Below are 20,125 nucleotides of genomic sequence, written 5' to 3' on the forward strand. Positions count from 1 at the left end.
GAATTTTATATTTTCAGGAAATTTTTCCCATTTAATCGGCTTCCAGTTGTGTGTTTTCTGTGTTGCGTCAAATTGATGATTCGAAACGTGGAATTCAGGATGGAAATTTTATTACAACCAAAAAATACAACAAACATTATAGCCTGGAATTAATCATGGAATCGATAATAATCAATCCATAACTCAATTCAAGGTACGTGAGAATTTTTTTTTTTTTTTTATTCGAATTTGTTCAAAAAAAAATCTGTTCTATAGCTAATTTTTAACCTTCAACCACAACCACCATCCACCCCCTGTATGTGATTGCTCGGGCCATAGACCCTATCGGTATACAAACAAACAATACAAAACAATAGCAATGACATGACATGCTTTTTTCATCATTTAGCTCTTTAAATTCAATGATGATGATGATGATGATATACAGGTTTTTTCTACTGACAATAATTATATGGACATTTTAATTTTGTTTCATACATTTTGCATAATAATAATTCGAATATGATATCGAAAATATGTTTTTCTTTCCCCATTCAAATATGTTGTAAAAAGAATTCTTCATAATAATCTATAAACCAAATTTGTTTTTCGGTTTTATTTTTATTTTTGAAATGTATTTCAATTCTATCCCAATAATTATTGTCCACATAATTAATGTTGGTTAACTATCAATTGTTTGGTTCGAATAGATCAGCCCTTCCCAAACTGTTGTCCACGACCCAGTAAAGGTTTGCGAGTAAAAAAAACTAGTATGCGAGAAAAAATTTTTCTACGAAAATTTCAATAAAAATTTTGATTTCTTTTTACTGAAATGCTTTTCGACCACTAATGTCGTTTGTTTGTATTATTTTTCATGTTTTTTTTTTAAAGTGGTCCGTGGCCCAAAAAGTTTGGGAAACGCTTGTAATGATGAAAGAAAGAAATAAAAAAATATTCATTTTGAACATGCGTAGTTTGATGATTAGTGTCGACGTGACTCGATCTCAATATACAATTTTTACATTATAAATACACACAAAAACATTAACAATGAGAACAGCCATGGACAGACAGACACAGTAGCAGTAATAATATGAAGGGGAGATTTAGCCAGCCCTGTCAAAACGAAAATGATGAGAGAAAAGTGAAGAGAAAAACCTGGCCTTTCCCCTTCATCATCTCATCATCCTTATAAACATACTATATTTCCCCACCACCACCACCACCAACCACCAACAATATAGTGTGTGATGGTTGTGCGTTTCATTTCGTAAAAAAATTATTTTTTTCTCGCATTCATCATCATCATTATCATTGTTTTTTTTCTTTTAAAACAATTCAAGGTTCCAAAATTCCATTTTTTTTTTGGTCGGATAATGATGATGATTTCATCCACTTAATCATAACCGTTGATGCTGTCTTCGATGTCATTGTAGTAGCGTGGCCGGAAAAGGTGGGTGTATGTGCGTTTGTTTGTATGTGTGTGTGTGTGTTTGTATAAATCATTTTTATTATCAATCCGACGTTATGTTCTGCTGTTGCTTGCGAATGGTGATGACGAAATTTTTGATTGAATTCCATGTTTTCCAAAAAATAATGAAAATTGTTGCAACGAGGAAAAAAGATTTACAGGGACCATTGGTAATTAAAATGACCGGATTTTCCTGTTTTTTATTAATTTATATGGTCACATTTTTAATGGCTATAATATCCGATATTCATATCGCATTATGATGCATATGGTAGATTGCTCTTGTGAACCCTGAAACAGAATCAAATGAATTCTTTCGTTTTCGAAATTTTCTCAAATTGTATTTTGATTGAATAATCGAATATTTGCTCGTTTCGATTTTATAATTGTTTTCAATTATCATTTTTTTTCATTTTTTCTTATCATATATCACATATATAATGCATAAACGTACACATACAAGCACAAATACGCATAATGTCATATAAATGGACTACAATCGATAATATAAAATCGAAAAATGTTGTCGGGCGTTGTCATTCACCATCATTTTTTTTCTCGTCCTTGTCATAATCACAGACATATTCTGTGTGTATGTGTTTGTGGGGGGGTTAATAAAGTCAATTGTGATAATAATTCTTTTTTTAAATTTCATTATTCTGATTTAATCGTTTTAAATTCTTTGAATTTAGATTATTGAATTTCTGAATATGAAAATTGTTCATAACAACTCTATTCGATTCATTTTAATTTGATCATTGTTACAAATCATTTGATGACTAACCTCTATAATCATTATTTTTTCATCTTTTTCTTTTTATTAATTATTTTATAGTTTGTTAAACGTTCAACCAATCCAAAAAAATCGATCTGAAAATTTGATTTGTTTCCACCTTTTTTCCATCATTCTTGAACTCAATTTGAATAACGAGAAAAACGAAGAAGAATTGTTGCCTTTAGAATCATAAAAACATTATCAACACACATACAGGATACAAATATGATGGCATCACCACATACACCATTGGTATTTACGCCAACAACACCAATTGGATCATCATCATCATCATCATCATCCACATTTTCGAATATAAAAAAATGTACAAATAATGATGATATTAATAGTAGTACAATAATGAATAATATTAATTGTCAAAGTCTTTCAACATCAACAACGACGACGACAACATCGTCCATATCTTTAAATAATGCTATTGCATCATCATCATCATCATCGGCTATGTTTCGAATAACAAAATTTGATGATGATAATAATAATAACAACAACAATAATCAAAATAATATGAATGATGGAATAAAATTAACTACCTCATCACCATCATTAGCATTACCGAAATCAACATCAATTTTAGTTGCTGTTACAATTACAAATAATAATAATAAGAATCCAATCACTATGAATGGTAATAATGGAATAATTATTCCGAATAATGGTCACGTGTCTGATTCAAAATCGATAGCCGGAGACAATATTATTATTAAAAATGATAAACCACCTCTTACTTCTCATCATCATCTTCCTCCGTTGTCGTCGTCATCATCATCATCACAGCCACCAATCATAACGATTATCGATGAAAATTCAAACATGTCAATCAAATCTTCATCATCATCATCATCAGCATCATCATCAGTGGATAATAGTCCCAAACGTAAACGTCGTCGTGGTGAAGATCAACGTCTTATGGATGATTTACATAAAATTGACAGTTCTTTAGCAGCTAAAGTAACTCGTATGATTGAATCCGAGCAGCAACAACAACAACAAAATGGGACAAATGGATTGATTGAAAATCCTATAAAAATGATAAAAAATGACAAATTATCATCATTATTAGATGAATGTGATCAACAACAACAAAAATCATCAACAAATAATACTAAGTCATCATCATCATCATCGGGTGATTGTCCGGCATTACATTTACGTCCAAGACGTAATATACGACCGAATCCATTTACAACAGCTGGTTATCTATCATCATCTGGTTCATCATCACCAATATTTTTAAGTCCAATTAAATGTTCGACTAATACTAATCAAAGTCCAAGAAATTTTCTAAAAACTCAAAATCTATTAATGGATACAACAAAACAATTGAATAAGTTTTTAAATAACTCTGTAAAACGAGAACCATCCGATGATGGTGATGATGTTAAACCATCAATAAATATGACAACAGATAAGCAAAACGATTCGAATATTGACATGAAGAAATCATCTTGCATTCAAAGACGACGAAAAATAATACCAATTGATCGCTATGTTCGTCGTGATCTAGATGTTTCTGTATTCGCCACAATGATAACACCGGCACGGTTGGAAATTTCACAAACGTATCCATACAATTATTTATCATTAAAAATATTGGAACAAAAATCCATACGTTTTGTAGAATTGAATGATTCACGAACAAAACGACAATTTACATGTCCAATTCTGGAACTGATTGCCGTAGATATTCCTGATCGTTTTAACATTGATTATATTAATGGTGTTTTTGATGAACCTGAAGTTAAGTAAGTACCGTTTCGTTCATACGATCATTATTTATGTTTGATTGAAATTTAAAATGAAAAAAAAATTGATTTATTTTTTGATTACAGTTCAGTATCGGCCACTAAACTCACTGTCTATTTAGTTGGTTCCTATGCATTGAAATCAAAATCATTAATCACCATGAATGACAAATCATCGGCAAACGATGGCTATAAAAGTGAAAAGATTATAAACATATTAAAATTTCGTACAAGTCATGAAAAATTACCATCACCAATAACTAGAAATCTTAAAAAACGTAAATTAATTCATGGAAATAGAACGCCGGAATATCCATTTACAATCATTGTTGATTCTCCGGATGATTTAATGGAGAATTTTATAATGAAAAATGAACAAATAAAAAGTGAAAACAATGATAATGATGATGACGATGATGAAGTGATTATACTGGATGATCCATTCGTTGATCTTTATAATAATCAAAATAATAATGATGATGATGATTGGTTACCGATGGTATCATATTCTGAACAATGGCAACCACCAAAAGATCCACGTGAATTGAATCGTTCATTATATATAATACAGCCATGTATACCAAAATTTGAATCATCATCACGAACGGTAAAAATGTCATCATCATCACCATCCACAATAATGGCTTGATCATCATCATCAACACAATTACATCCATAAATACTATGATTAAGAATCAGAATTTCATTTTTTTCGCTTATAGCTTCAACACACACACACACACAAACGTTTCATGTACAGAAATAGCATTACTACTGGTCAAATTAATTTTATTTTCCATTTCCTTTTGAACCTATTCCTGGAAAAAAATTCATGCTATAAAATATATGTGAAAATAGAAAAAAAATTGTCCGTAGATCTCATCATATGAATTGAATTAGTTTTTTTTTCTAATTCTTTTTTTCTATTCTTTGTCTTCAATTTTTCCTGTTTATTTGTTACAAAATTAAATGAAATCCTCTCCGTCTTCTCATTTTATCAATTTCTTTTGCCTATAAGATATTCTTCAAAAAAAAAAAAAAAACACAATCACAAACAAATCATATATTCAAATTCTCAATTCAAATCAATAATAATAATGATGAACGAATTAAACACAATTTTTTTCAAAAGAAAAATCCAATTTTTCAATCATTATATGTAATGATAATTCTGGTCATTATGTTGCATACAAATCTGTCTTTACATCATCATTATTTTCCTATTTTGTTTTATTTTATATTAAAAAAAAAAAATTTGAATTGATAATTATTTGACAAACATACACACACACCCACCACAATTTACATAAAATGCTCGGCACAAAATGTATTCAAATTGCCTGTGTTGGTTCGATTGATTAAATGCCCTCAACATCATCAACAACATAATTAATGAAATTGAAATTATTTATAATGAAATTAATTATCATATATTAATTAATATATGTGGAAAAAATTGATGAAAAATTCTGTGAATTCGAATATAATAATTGTCTGTGTGATTTTTTCATTTTATTATTTTCGATTATTATTGTCTGATTTTTTTTTGTTTATTTGTTTGTATCTGTTTTTTCATCGACTTTGAAAATTCATCATCATCATAATGATAATTATATTTTTCTAAAATATGACGTACAAAATAATAACCAATTATTGGATTTGATATAAATTAAATGAAATTGCAAAAAAATTAAATTTTTTTTTTGAGAATTATTCAGTTCGATAGATGGCGTCTTCGTTATTGGAGATACTAATGTTCGACTTTTTTTTTAAATTCTTGATCAATTCAATTCATCATATGTTTGTCGTTGTTGATGATGATGATTATTCATTGATTGTTGTCAATGTGATTGAGACGACGATGATGAATGTCGTCGTCGACCAAAACATCGCCGCCACCAACACCAATAAACAAAATGAATGGCCATTGTAAATATGGCCAAAAACATTGATGACAACCAGCCAAGAATCAAGAACAATACATAACAATCGAAACTAATTTTTTCACCATGATTTGGTGGTTCACATAAACAATTAGGATCATTATTCCACCACCATAAATATCGCCATGGAAAACGTAAACAACTTGTTGACCATATCCAATCTAAATACCAATCCATACGTAAACATAATTGAATCGATACAATCATCAACACAAGAAATGTGGCCATCATAATGCAAAGCATACGTTCAACACCGCCGCCTGGTAAACACTGTGACCATTGTTGATAAATATTCCAGAATATTTGTATACGATTCTCTAAGATGTTTCAAGTTTTTCATTCAAAAACGAAAAAAATGAAGATGAAGAATTTAATTTATTTGTTAAATTTTAATTAAAATCACAAAAAAATAAAATCACCTCGTGGCGCTGTATCATATGTATAGAATTCCAATTCTTCGTTATCATGGTTATCATGATGTTCATAATAATCTTCAATATCTTTGAAATGCTGATTCAGAATCTGCAATGATCGACGTCGTTGTTTCAATATTGTATCTATTTGTTGTTCTTCATAATATGAATCATCACCATCCATTAAACCTTGTTGTTCATCATCATCATTATCATCAGATTCAGGTGATTCGAAATAATCATCCATGTTAAGATCTTTTGTCACTAACACTTGGATAGTGTGATAATAAAATGAAGATTCTTACAGTTAAGAGTGTATGAAGAGAAAAGAAAAAATAGGTTTTCAGCCCAAAAAAATATGTAATTATATTTTTTTTTGTTATTATTTAACATTTTTTTTTGTTATTATTTAACATTTTTTTCTGTTTCTCACCATTTCCATGGATTTCTATGTTTTTCTATGATTGAATATCGATTTATAGAATTTTTCTTTGTACGCTTTTTTGTTTGAACATTTCGTCTACATTTTATGAATGACAAAGCTGATTAATTAATTTTTTCATTGACGCCATTAAACATTCATATAAAAATTTGGAATTAATTCTCTGTAATTCTTGCACACGATCCAAAATGAAGATGGCAGCATTTGGACTGAAAGAATATTATTTTGATTTTTAAAATTATTTTTTTTTGTTAACACATTGTTGTCCATTATTTAGGATCCGGTTCTGGCAATTCAAAACGATCCGGTACATTACAATGATCAATGATTATTAATCAACTCATCGATAATCATTAGTAATCGATCTATTGTTTTTTCACCGAAAATAATTCTTACAACCAGAAAAAGGATGAACTAACTACTACTATAGCTTGAAAGAATCATTCGTCACATGCCAAAGATGCTCATCGATGTTTCATGTTATCAACAACAACAACAAAAACAATTGCTCGGTTTTTCAGACCCATTTCTTGTTCTCGGTTTGCGTATGTGTTATTAACGATTTTATTATCATTTTTTTAATGTCTTAAGTTTCTCTAAGGAACATCTTAATTCCAAATTGTTTTTTCTAAAAAAGAAAACTAAAGCTATAGCTGTCATTATTTTTTGGATTCTTTTCCAATTCGACAAAAAAAAAAACAACAACAACATTATCATTATCATTATCGTTACACCATCATTGGTCAGGTGCTACGCGCCTGCCTTGGCTGTCCAGCAGGGCTATTCCTCTCAATTTTCAATGCTTCTCCTTTTTTACTTCTATTTCTGTAATTTCTGCAATCCATGAATTTCAATGCATTTTTTTTTGAATGTTTGCCTCCAACATATTCATATGCTTCCACAGAATCTGAATTGTCTAATTAGTATAATAAATAGATAGATAGATTCTTATATTGAAGAATTTTTCGAAAAAAAATTGAATTCCATCATTGGCCTATTTTGTTTGTTTTGTTTTTCTATAGAAAATTTGTTTTCGTATTCGTATTCTTAGACATTGTTATGTAATAAATTGTATATTGAGAGTTTTTTTCAATTACTTTTTAGTTCTTTTTTTTCAAGGACAATACACACACACACATCAATAAACATTGAGTGTATCATTTTTTTTTTATCCAATTTCGAATTTTCAAACGATCAATTTTATGAATCTCTTTGTTTTTTTTTTGTTGTTGTTGTTATTGATTGTTTCTTTTATTTTTTTCATGCTTTAAATCACGTATATAGTATATGTTGTGTCAATTGAAAAATTGAAAAAAAAGGCAAAAATAAAAAGAATTCAATTTTCAATAAATCTTTTGAAATGGAAATTTTATGTTTGTTTAGAATTCTTTGAAATTCTAAACAAACAAAAAAAAACAAAACATTAACCCGAATCTTTTTCATACGAAATGTTTGAATTTAAATTTTTTTTTTTTTAATATAAAATTTCGATTCTAGTGTTTGAGAGAGTGAATTGACGAATTTTTAATAATTAAGTTTTAATTTGTGATCGATGATTGATTGATAGATGGAATTGTAAAGACATTATCGTTGTTATTGCTAATAATAACAACGATATTATTAAACATAATGGTAATATAACATAGGTGTTCCAATCGACAATCGATAATTCATGATGATCATCGGTTATCATTGATGACATCGATTGATTGATTTCCATTTTAATAGGATCCATCATCATCGATGATTGATCCAAACGTTTAGATATTGGTAATGATAATAAAATGATTGTAATGAACAATGCAATCATACAGGATGCTGGGCCAATATAACTGGAAACAAAAAAAAAATGAGAAATTCTCTTTTCAAAATATAAAACTTTGAAACGAAAAAAAAAAATTTTACCTGGCCGGAACACGAAGACGAGATGAAATCAAACAGAATATGATTGCTACGGACCATAATAATAACAATGTAAATAGTCCAATACCAAGACCGAGGATTAGTTGGGCCATATATTTTAGTTTTTTTTTGTTCTTCGGTTGTTTGTTTGCTTGATTTGTTCACAACATTAAGTATTTCATCTTGTTATTTTTATCTACAGTTTTTTTTCATTATTATTATCATCTTGTTATTTTTCATCAAAAACATATGAATCTATGGATTCAATTGGATCAAAATAAAAAAAAATTCATTGTTGATAAATCTCATTGAATTTCTCAACAACAACAAACAGAATGGAAATTGTTACTATGGAAACGACTGTTTGACTGTTGGTTGATGAGATGAATTTTTTTTCCTTATCGTTTTTTTTATTGGTTCTGTTTCTGAAATTCATGAAGAATTTTATAATTTGATTGTTGTAAATCATTATCGATTAAATGTGTTTATGTTCATTCATTGAACAGTCTGATATTTGAAAACTTAACTTGAAATTATAACCCTAACTGTAATGTGTGTGTGTGTGTGTGTGCAATGTACACTATCGATCGTGATGACAATGGCATTTAAATTTTGATCCATTAGTATTTGAATATATTTTTTTCTATTTGCTTGCAATGTTGTTTGCACATCATTCTGACCAATCAGTTGGGAATTTTTTGTTTTTGTTTCTTTTTTTTTGTTTTCTATGGCTTCATTAGATTTTTTTTTATTCTTCATAACGATTGTTTGTGTTTTTGTACCCAAGAGTAAAAAACTTTGTTTTCAATCTATTTTTTTTTTTGGCTCGAACAAAAAAAATTGAATAAATTTACTACACGATTTGAATCTCGACTCTTTGTTCAATAACAACAACGCTATACAATGGATGAAAATTTAATCGAAAAAAAAATCTACGAAAAGCATCTTACGGAGAGAGAGTGAGAGAGAAAGAAAAATTCAAACTTTTCTTCTCTATCTCCCTTTTTTTATATATATATATTGCCCTTTAGGCTCCTATATGATTTTTTTTTTCGTTGGTTGAAAATTTTTCATTTCCGAATCGATCCAATATCCGTGAATTTTTATTTTTCATTTTTTTAGATAAATGTATGGTCGAAAGATTTTCGTTCGTTCGTTTCTCATTTTTTTTATGCCCAGTTACATTCATAAAGAATTTTGTTTCATTTTAATTTTCCACCTTCAACAACAACAACAAAAATCTTTCAAAATTTCATGGCCATTTGAACATTTTATCTGATGATTGAAAAATATTTTCAAGTTAATTCAACAAAAAATGATTTAAAAAAAATTTTTTCATTCTAATTCGAATATTAATCATCATGATGACAATGGACTTGAACAAGAATAATGACATTAGACTCACAAAATTCATTGAAAAATTATCATCTTTTTTTTCTCATTATAAGAATTTCGATTTGGAATTTTTTTCTTTTTTTCCATTTTTTTTTTCTCTCACCATTGATCATCGATAATATTATATTGAAGATCAATTGTGAAAAGAGAAAGAGTGTGAGAAAGAGAAATGATTGATCATTGATCAATTTTCAGATGATAATAAACAGTCAAGTTTATGAAACGAACATGTGTGTGTGCGTGTGTGTGTGTGTGACTAGAAGAATCCAAATGACGACAATCAATTATTAATGTGTAAAGTTTAAAAAATTCTGCAGAAAATAAATAAATTCCAATCCAATTCGATGAATGAATGAATGATTCGATGATGATTATGATGATGATGACAACATTCAAGGCACATACATCAACAATGTTCCAATGTTTCGATAATCCGATATTTGACATTAATAATAATTAAATACAGTAATACCCCAGGGTATTACTGTATTAAAAAAAGTCATTGTAGCTGTAAAAGAATCAATGTATCCAATTATAATTAATAATAATGAGATATTAATGATGATGATGATGATGATCATTATGGATACATATAATCATTACTAATTGATAAAATTCATGTTTCAATAAAAACACACATAGCAAATGTTGTGTTTTGGATGAAAAAAATAAATAAAATTTTGTTATTGATGATTTCGAGCTACATTTTCATCTTCCATATTTATATTTTATTTCTCTTAACAAATGAAAATCGATTGATTTATGATCACATTGAACACTATCTGTTTTAATAATAGTTGATTGGTTGATTTATTCGAATAACAGGAAAATCATTTTAATAATTTTATAAATTAATTCGATTTATAACAGGTTCATTCTTGAATATTTTATCATCATCAACAAACATAAATCGGTAATTCTGGTTTTTCTCCTAAAGATAAACAAAAATAAAGATAATGTATGTTTGTCACGATTAGTTATTATGTAGTCGGTGTATGGATGGATATATAGACAGAGGAGGACATTTATAAAACATACAATGCGAAGAAAATTGAAAATAATTTCTCATACCGAATACATAAAAAGAATCAAAAAAAAAAAAAAAATGAGCTGATAATGGTGATGATCATACCACTCAACACATTTTTAAGCAGATTATTTTCGATTTGGTTCATTAAATTTTTTATCTTGTTTGCTTAAAAAAACGGATATTATAAGGAGAACATTTCCTGTACAGCAATGTTTTCGATGAAATTATTATTATTTTTATATTACGATTATGATCCAAGATATGAATTTTTTTTTCTTCATTTTTTCTTTTTTTTTCTAAAACTAGATTAAATTCGATTCTATTTCGACATTATCATGATCATCAATGTCGAATTTGGTCTATTGAAAAAAAAATAGTTTTTCATTTTTCTTTAAGTGAAAAAAAAATGAAAAGAATGTCAAAATTTCAACGGATGAAGCAGAAAAAATGGATAAAAATGATTGTCATTTCGATGATTCTTTTGCTCATACACACACACATCATCATCATCATCATCACAATAATCGATGATAAATGATGGTCGCTGATGGAATTGTACAACTTTTAGTTTTTTATTTCAATTTCATTTCGAACAATAAGAATTTTGTCAAAAGAAAAGAGAAAAAAATGTCTTTATCGAATTGAATCGTTCATCATCATCATCATCATAAAGATGAAAAAAGCTCTGGATTTCATCATCGTCATCGCCATCCTATGAATCAAATATTTTTTTCAATGTTGAAAATGATGAAACCAAATGGAAACTATTTTAACAAATAAAAAAAACGAAGACAATGATGCTGCTGGTGACAAAACAACAACCAACAAGAGTGGTAATCATTTGTTCTTTTTTTTCATAAAACTGTCTCAAAAAGCTGTTTCATTGTTATTATTATTATTATTATTATTATAGTGTTTACTATTGTTTCAACGTCATATCTTCATAATATTTCAATGAAACGAATGAATTGAATTTCGTTAGAACTTTAATGATGATGTTATCGAAATGATAGGATTCTTTTATCGAACGAAATTGATCTGCCTTGTTTTTCATCATCATCAACAACATCGATTCTATGTGAAATGATGCAAATAATTTGTTTCATTCAAAACAATGAAATGAATGGTTTTTATTCTCATATTTCTAAAGGATTTTTTTTTTCATTTTTTGTTTTCTGTGTATTTCAATGAATATCTACATCATTCAATGTTTTTGGTCTATGTTCAATTTCAAAATTTCAAACAAATTGTGCTCAACTTGTGTGTTCATTCGTTGATATTCTTGTAAAAGTTATGGTGATAGTATAGGAAAAAAAATCAATGTTATACATGGTTATAGTTTTTTTCTTTGCTATTCATTCAATTCAATCAATCAAATACAATAAGGTCGGGTCATTTTTGAAACATCCAGAAAAAAAAATTTTCTAGCCAGAAAATGACAGCCATTTCAATTTTTCATATATGGCAACGACAACGTGGCAATTGATTTCATTGGCCAGGCCATAATTTTTCTTTCTTTTTTCTTTTTCTTATTTCCACGACCTTATAATATATCGAGATTCGGCGGTAAATAATATCACCAGATTTCATGGCTGTTATTTATGAAATGAAAAATTTTGGCCATTTTTTCCGTCACTGTTTTTTTTTTTTTTTTTTTTTTTGGATCCCTGGTTTTTTATTTGCAAAATCAATTCATAGCCCTGATATTGAATCAAATCATACGCCAAAATCGATTATATCAACTAAGAAAAGTTGCTGTTTTTTTTCATTCCAAAGAGAGAAAACTTGATTTTTTTCGCCGCTGTTTTACTGTATGCTTAATAATGAATTCAAATTCAAATAATTTTTATAATTCTCAGAAAATCATACAGAATATTAAATGGATATAACCAGATTCTATTCAAGTTCCAAGTGTGTGTATGTGTGTGTGTGTGACCAAAATAACAAGGAATTGAGAAGAAAAAAGTTTTCTCTTTAAAAGAATCTTCATTTCCAACAATAATGGTGATGATGTTCAGTTCATTTCCGATAAAATAACGACAATGATAATGTTTCAAACAAACAAAAAACATAACACTCATTCATTGAGAAAGGAAAAAAAGAAAAGACCGGAAATGTACTGTTGAAAAAAACAATGAAAATTTTTTAACCAACAACATTATTTTACAATATTAATGATGATGTTCATAATTGAATGATGAACCGGAAATATTATATACAACCAAGACAATCTAAAAATCTTTGAACAGGAAAAAAATTGTAAAATCTAAACTATGGACTAATTCTAGGGGAAATATAATAATAAATATAAAAATATTAATGTTCAAAACGAATTTCGGTGATGATGATAATAATGATGTTGGAAATGAATGAAAAAAAAAGACAAAAACATACAACATATTCACACGATTCATATAAAGCACAAGAATTTGAATTGCAAATTCTTTTATTTTTTTTCTCGTTAGTCCATATAAAGGTCATTTCATTATAATAATCATCATCATTATCTTGCAAAAACAAAAAACAAAAATGACAATAGATATTTGGTCACAGATGTCTATTGTAAACAAATCAATTCTCGGAATATAAATGTAATGGCCAAGCATCCACACCCAGTCTTCTTATCAATCACTTGTTTCTTCCTGGATAAAACGCGACTCTAGTGGCCGAAACTGTGAATGTTATTAATTCTCAACCCTCGCCATAGCTGCTAAAAGTCTGGTAAGGAATAACTTCCACCCGGTCTTACACATATATTTATATTTTTTTGATTCTGACTATTTCTACGTCAAAGAAAAAACTACTTAATTAGTGCAAAAAAAAATACATAATGAACAACATTCTTGAACTGTTGATGAGAAAACGAAAAAAAAACGAACACAAATGTTGATGTTGTTTTCGGAAAAAATAATTGCAATTTTTTCCTTAATTATTTGAATGGTATTTGTCTTCATTCGATGATGATAATAATGACTATATAGATTGTATGTATAAAATTTTTCTCTTTTTTTTCTCATTCATCTTTCTATCTAGAATCTAGATTCTTGTGAGCATTGTTATATATTATTGTTTTGATTTTTTTTTTACTTTTCAAAATTATTATTATTAATATTACCTCTATTATTATAATGATAATGAAATGAATTAATAGTATGATTACCTGGAGGGCTAATATCATATAAAGAATGAACTTTAACAAACAACAACTATAAAGTATTGTTGAGTTTGCTTTTTAAAAAAAAACTGGCCATTGGCTGATGGTAAAATGGAATTGAAATATTTCGAAAGAAGCCGATTCCAAATGAAACAAGAATAACATAAGAAACATGTGAACATTTTCAAGAAATCAATTTTCCAATGGATTACATATTTCTATATTTATATGATATGTAATACGAAAAAATAATAAAACAAATTTTTTCTTGGAATCGATTTCCAGTCATTCATTTTAGTTTTTTTTTTGTTTTGTTTTGTTTTCATTCGAATCGTATGTTACCGATCGCTATTCATAAATGATGCAGCCAGATGTTCGATAGCATTCATCATGCGCATTCAAATGGAAGACAAAACAATTCTCGATCAAAATTACATTGAAGTAGAATTGGTAAAATGAAATAGCACATTGTATTTTATTTATTACATATATATAAATTCTCAATTGAAACAATAAAATCTTGAGAAGAACGAAGAAAAAAAACTTTGTTCAAAAATTTTAAAGACGACCAATGAAAAAAAATCGATATTATCGATTTGGAGCTCGATTTTTAGTGAAAAAATTTGAATTACAACAACTTTGAAAATGGTAACAATTTTTTTTTCATCCAAATAAAAACCATCACCACCATCATATGATCATGATGGTTAGTGAAAAACAAAAAAAAATTATAAAAGAAAACATATATTACATTATTATCCAAGCAACAGATATTTGATCCAACAACATTATGTCGTCAACATATTACTATATATGAATTATCACCTCTATTCTATTTATAGAAAATGACATAATATAATAATTATTATGATAATAAACAAATTCGAATGAAAATTTGATCGATTCAATTTCTAATTGTTATTTTTATTATTATTTGGATCATTCATTTAGATGAATTTAGTTTCATTGATAATAATGACATTGCACATATATATTTTATTATTATTATTATTATTTAGATGAATGGAAAAAATGCGTTTGAATTTGCAACAAAAAACATTCAATGTTGGCATCAATGATGTAAGAAAATTTCATTTTTATTTTATTATTAAATTATAAGAATTTTATTTTTATATTTTATTATTTTTTTCACATTCACGTTTCAAATAGTATCCACCATTTATTCTATTACATGGTGATGGACATTGTCGACAACACCAACAACAATCACAATCACAGCATCAACAACAATCACAATCATGTCGACCGGATGGTATTGAAATTAGATTATTAGAGATATTGGAATTTTATTATAATTTTACCTCTAACCTGATACCTTTTGCTGGCCGTTATGGCCGTATGGAGAATGGTACCTGGAATGGTATCGTACATGGCTTATTAAATGGCGTAAGATTCTGTTGTTATTGAAACAAAAATTCAAATTAATCAGATGCTTATTTTCATTCAACATTGATTTTTTTGTTCATTTCTTTCAAAATAGAATATTGATTTCGGTTTAGGTGGTGTAACGCTTCGAAATGATCGAATACAGGTCATAGATTATCTTCATCCTCATTGGACTGATCAATTTAGTTTCGCAACATCACCTATCGAACGTAAACATAAAATTCAGCAATTTTTACATCCATTCTCTACCGATGTTTGGCTAGCCTTAATATTAGTATTCATAATGTTTTTCTTGGTCGATCGATTGATGATAAATGTGATGTCGACAACCAACACCACCAAACGTCATTACAGAGGACGTTATGAACAACATTGTGTTTGGATTGCATTACGATCATTATTACGTCAACCATATCAATGGATGATCGGTACAGAAAAAGTGGCAGAATCTTTTCCTCAACGAATAATATTGGGAATTTGGATGTTAAACATAGCGGTATTGACATCCATATATTCTGGTGGTTTATTATCCGAATTGACCGTACCCAATTCGAATATTATTGATAGTATTGAAAAATTAGCCGATGCATGTCAATCTGGACGTTTAACAATGTTTGGTACGGTTAAAGATTTCAACTTTTTTCGTGTGAGTAATTTTTTTCCAAAAAGAAAATCCATTAGAAATTAACATTAATAATTTTTTTCTTGACAAAAAAAACAAGAATTTTACTAGAAAAAAATCATTAGAGAATTGTCAGGAAACAATTTCAATGCAAAAAAGTGGCATTGAAAAATTGGTGGAGAAAACGATCGAAATGAAAATGGTTAATGGCCATTATCAAGCAAGAAAACGGCGGAAAAAATATGACAATATTATTGGTACATTTGTGTCGAGAGAACGTGCAAATTTTCTTCAAAATTGTTATGGACTGGATGCACTATATCTACCACCTTCGAATTATGAATCAACATTTTTCACTCTATGGGTAGCCATTCCAATCAGTCCAAAAAATTTTCATTATCAAACCGAATTCAATGATGTGTAAGCGCTAATAATAACCTGTAGTGAAACCAATATTAAATTATAAAGTATTTTTTTTATTTGTTTTTTCCTCCCACCAAAAAAAAAAACAGAATTTCCCAACTAAAATCATCGGGAATATTGAAACTTTGGGCTGAACATATATCGTTGGATGCTAAAACATCCTATTATAAACATAAAGCATCAAAATTTCATGAATATTCTGATAAAGATATGGACAATTCCGATGATTCGGATGAGATAATTGTATCAAAAATAACATTGAATCATATGCATATTGTATTTATCGTCCTTATCATTTGTTTAATTAATTCGACCATAATTTTTTCATTGGAAATATTAATCGCTTGTTTACGATTTCAATGTGACCGAAATGATAGGCTAAAAATTCATCCATTCAAAATTGATTGTTGACAGAATGTTTGTTAATAATAAACAACAACAACAACAACAACAACAACAAAATTATTCATTTAGAACAATAGATTAAATATAATTGAATAATATTCACGGGAAATTAATATCGATCCAAAATAAAAGAAAAACAACATATATGAATTAATGAATGAATATAGTAAATTATGCAATAATTCTTTTTCTTTCCTCCTTTAGTATTGAATATCTTCGTGGATCCTGTTTGCATCTATTACATTGGCGTGATCGAGAAACAGCTGCATATGCTGGATTAAAATAATTGAAATAGAAAAATTTGTTATGATATAACCATTTTTAATGATGATTTTTCCATATTCTGTTGACGAAACAATTGTACTCAAGTTCGAATTACTTGTTTCTTGGTTATTCATAAAATGGTTTACACAATATATATAATAAACTATTTAAACTTGTTCTAAAATCATATTCAATACAACAATCATCATCATCATTATTGTCTGTCATCGTCATCATTTCTTTATGTTTTGTTCTTTTTACACATACACACACACACACATCTTTTGTATTTATTAAATCATTAAGCTAAATAAAATCATTCATTTTAATTAAAATATATATTCCATATATTCATCATTTGAAAAATGTTTTCTTTGCATATATAGCCTGGTACCTAGTATCGGTTTATTCAGTCATTAACATTGAAACTATAATTTATCGGTAATCAACAGCAACAACGACAAACACAATCATTCATTTTCGTCCAACATGATAATGAAATTGATTTTCGATCCATTTCCGGCCCTTCTCCATGTAAGTCATCATCAATGATAATTAAAACAAAACAATCAAGTATACGATATAAACATAAAGAATAGAAAAATAATAATAGTGTATTAATTAATGAATTGAAATCGATCAAGAATTGTATAAAATGAACAAACAATTACGAGAGTGCAAAAAAAATATCGATATTGATTGTATTCTGGATGATCGTTTTTTTATTTCGATTAATTTGAATAAATGAATGAATTTTTATTTCGATTTCATTGATAAAAAAAACTATTTATGCTCTAATCAGTTTGACGATTGATTGATGATGGGACGATTAGACTTATCCAATACAACTTTACGTATAGGAATTAATCCGGTTTGTTTATTCTCTTTTTTTTCATTTATATTTTTATATTTGATTTGTCATTATTAATCATCATCAACATTTCAGTTTCCACCTTATATACGGCTCAATCATATTGGTCAAGTGGTTGGCGGTGTTGAAGGCAAAATGTTGGAAACATTTCAATCATATTTTAATTTCTCTACAATCATGATAAACATACAGGATGATTATGGTAAAGAAAATATCGATGGTACATGGTCCGGAATGATTGGTGAAATTAATGCCAATGTAATTATTATATAATAATAATTAATTGATAAAATTGATAAATTCTTTTTCTTTATTACAGCGAATGGATATTTGTTTTGCTGGTTCGGCAATGATTTATCGACGATTTTTAAATATAAGTTATCTATATCCACATTTGGTAGACAAATATAGTTTTGTTACATTATCACCGAGAAAAGTTCCATCCAATCATTTTGATATGTTTATACGACCATTCGAAATGAATGTTTGGTTATCATTATTTCTTGTATTCATATCATTATTTATTGCTGATAAAATTTTTCAACTATATTCACCTGTAAAATATGGAAACAGTAATAATAATGAATATTATTCAGAGAATAATATTATATGGATCTGTTTTCGTCTTTTATTTCGTCAACAAATATCATGGCCAATCAATTGGATCCAATGGTTGGTGGCTGGAAAGTTGATTATAATCATATGGACATCATGCGCGGCCATATTGACCACTTATTATAGTAGCTATTTATATTCGGTCATCTCTGTTCCACCAAATGAAGCAATCGATACTATTGAAAAATTATCCGATGCATGTCAATCAAATCAGATTGAAGTATTGGCAATGAATAATTCATTTATAATGGATTCATTAAATGTAATTCATTTATTTGGTGATTCCAATATCTTATCTTAATGTTTAATTTTTAAAAAATAAAATTTTTCAATTTTAATTAATTCATTTACATATATAGAGTTCAACCGATCCACTTCTTCTTAGTATCCATGAATGTATAAAATTTGTCGATCATAAAGAATCATTATTACCATATCAAATGCTATGGGAATGTTCAACAATGGATTGTCAACATAATAGCTATCGTCGTCGTCGTGGCCTTAAACAATATGCATATCTAAATTCTATTTCACGTTTATATTTTGCACAATTGAAAGTTGGCACCGAATTAATCTATATGCCACCATCGAATGGTGATGCATATTTTTATGATGTATTTATTGCATTGCCTATAAGTGAAACATTACAACCATATAGCCAATCATTTAATCTTGTGTAAGTGAATGATGATTTAACAATTAATAATGATGAATATTTTTCTTCTTTCCATTTTCATTTGAATTAGTATAGAATATCTACGTGCATCGGGTCTATTATATTATTGGCGTGCAAAAGAAATCACTTGGGCTAAATTAGAACATCGTAAACAACAGGTGCAAATCATTCGTAACATATTTGATGGTGATTTTTCCGTTCTTACTGTTTATCATCTTGAGAATGTATTCTATGTTTATCTAGCCGGTATGATTGTTGCATCAATAATATTGACAAACGAATTGTTTCGAAATCATCGTTATTTTGAAAAGATGAAAAAAATCAACCAATCTGTTAAGGATTATTGTTTTCAATGTATTTTTAATTTATATGCAATATTAATATATAAATTTCATCATGATACATGATGAAATGTTATTGTTTTTTCTTATTCTTGAATGTTGATGATTTCATTAATAATTCAGTAATATAGCAGACTATTATTGTAGTTAGATTCTTTTTATTCTCCGATACTATACTATACTGTACTGTTATTATTATTATAATTGTATTGTTATGGTAATAAAATAAAA

General features: G+C 27.9%; 4 protein-coding genes across 12 annotated transcripts; 3 read left to right on the forward strand and 1 right to left on the reverse strand.

The window, feature by feature from the left end:
* Positions 1 to 15: 15 nt before the first annotated feature.
* On the forward strand, positions 16 to 5,128 carry LOC124500453 (uncharacterized). 7 transcript variants are annotated; one of them, XM_075730231.1, is made up of 4 exons: positions 48 to 193; positions 1,323 to 1,432; positions 2,286 to 3,991; positions 4,079 to 5,128. In XM_075730231.1, exons 3-4 carry the CDS (start codon positions 2,451 to 2,453, stop codon positions 4,638 to 4,640), a joined length of 2,103 nt encoding a protein of 700 aa, XP_075586346.1. In that variant the 5' UTR covers positions 48 to 193; positions 1,323 to 1,432; positions 2,286 to 2,450; the 3' UTR covers positions 4,641 to 5,128. The 7 variants fall into 7 exon arrangements, with proteins under 7 accessions (XP_046920483.2, XP_075586346.1, XP_075586347.1 ...); XM_075730232.1 differs by having other exon boundaries at positions 55 to 193; positions 1,323 to 1,442; XM_075730233.1 differs by lacking the exon at positions 48 to 193 and adding an exon at positions 1,032 to 1,235.
* Positions 5,129 to 8,312: 3,184 nt separating this feature from the next.
* On the reverse strand, positions 8,313 to 8,895 carry LOC124490123 (uncharacterized). The gene is made up of 2 exons (XM_047052587.2): positions 8,695 to 8,895; positions 8,313 to 8,621 (listed from the first exon to the last, which is right to left on the reverse strand). Exons 1-2 carry the CDS (start codon positions 8,802 to 8,804, stop codon positions 8,321 to 8,323), a joined length of 411 nt encoding a protein of 136 aa, XP_046908543.1. The 5' UTR covers positions 8,805 to 8,895; the 3' UTR covers positions 8,313 to 8,320.
* A 5,951-nt stretch (positions 8,896 to 14,846) lies between these two features.
* Positions 14,847 to 17,224, forward strand: LOC124491285 (uncharacterized). Its single transcript, XM_047053924.2, has 6 exons — positions 14,847 to 14,918; positions 15,290 to 15,350; positions 15,441 to 15,677; positions 15,772 to 16,323; positions 16,400 to 16,719; positions 16,812 to 17,224. Exons 2-6 carry the CDS (start codon positions 15,294 to 15,296, stop codon positions 17,131 to 17,133), a joined length of 1,488 nt encoding a protein of 495 aa, XP_046909880.2. The 5' UTR covers positions 14,847 to 14,918; positions 15,290 to 15,293; the 3' UTR covers positions 17,134 to 17,224.
* A 3-nt stretch (positions 17,225 to 17,227) lies between these two features.
* LOC124500497 (putative glutamate receptor) lies at positions 17,228 to 20,010 on the forward strand. 3 transcript variants are annotated; one of them, XM_047064578.2, is made up of 6 exons: positions 17,228 to 17,925; positions 18,194 to 18,262; positions 18,338 to 18,520; positions 18,582 to 19,139; positions 19,237 to 19,553; positions 19,624 to 20,010. In XM_047064578.2, exons 2-6 carry the CDS (start codon positions 18,209 to 18,211, stop codon positions 19,958 to 19,960), a joined length of 1,449 nt encoding a protein of 482 aa, XP_046920534.2. In that variant the 5' UTR covers positions 17,228 to 17,925; positions 18,194 to 18,208; the 3' UTR covers positions 19,961 to 20,010. The 3 variants fall into 3 exon arrangements, with proteins under 3 accessions (XP_046920534.2, XP_075586614.1, XP_075586613.1); XM_075730499.1 differs by having other exon boundaries at positions 19,629 to 19,828; XM_075730498.1 differs by lacking the exon at positions 18,194 to 18,262.
* The last annotated feature ends 115 nt before the right edge of the window (positions 20,011 to 20,125 follow it).

Source organism: Dermatophagoides farinae, chromosome 4 (genome assembly GCF_024713945.1).
Source record: "Dermatophagoides farinae isolate YC_2012a chromosome 4, ASM2471394v1, whole genome shotgun sequence".
NCBI classification, from domain to species: Eukaryota; Metazoa; Arthropoda; class Arachnida; order Sarcoptiformes; family Pyroglyphidae; genus Dermatophagoides; species Dermatophagoides farinae.

Bases quoted from the DNA above. Each gene is read 5' to 3' on its own strand.
- LOC124500453 (XM_047064527.2), top strand. From the start codon at position 2,451: ATGATGGCATCACCACATACACCATTGGTATTTACGCCAACAACACCA. The intron at 3,992-4,078 runs GTAAGTACCGTT...TTTTGATTACAG, and splicing joins TTTGATGAACCTGAAGTTAA to TTCAGTATCGGCCACTAAAC.
- LOC124490123 (XM_047052587.2), bottom strand. From the start codon at position 8,804: ATGGCCCAACTAATCCTCGGTCTTGGTATTGGACTATTTACATTGTTA. The intron at 8,622-8,694 runs GTAAAATTTTTT...TTTTGTTTCCAG, and splicing joins CGTCTTCGTGTTCCGGCCAG to TTATATTGGCCCAGCATCCT.
- LOC124500497 (XM_047064578.2), top strand. From the start codon at position 18,209: ATGATGGGACGATTAGACTTATCCAATACAACTTTACGTATAGGAATT. The intron at 18,263-18,337 runs GTTTGTTTATTC...TCAACATTTCAG, and splicing joins TACGTATAGGAATTAATCCG to TTTCCACCTTATATACGGCT. The intron at 19,554-19,623 runs GTAAGTGAATGA...CATTTGAATTAG, and splicing joins AGCCAATCATTTAATCTTGT to TATAGAATATCTACGTGCAT.
- LOC124491285 (XM_047053924.2), top strand. From the start codon at position 15,294: ATGGAAAAAATGCGTTTGAATTTGCAACAAAAAACATTCAATGTTGGC. The intron at 15,678-15,771 runs GTAAGATTCTGT...CTTTCAAAATAG, and splicing joins TACATGGCTTATTAAATGGC to AATATTGATTTCGGTTTAGG. The intron at 16,720-16,811 runs GTAAGCGCTAAT...AAAAAAAAACAG, and splicing joins CAAACCGAATTCAATGATGT to AATTTCCCAACTAAAATCAT.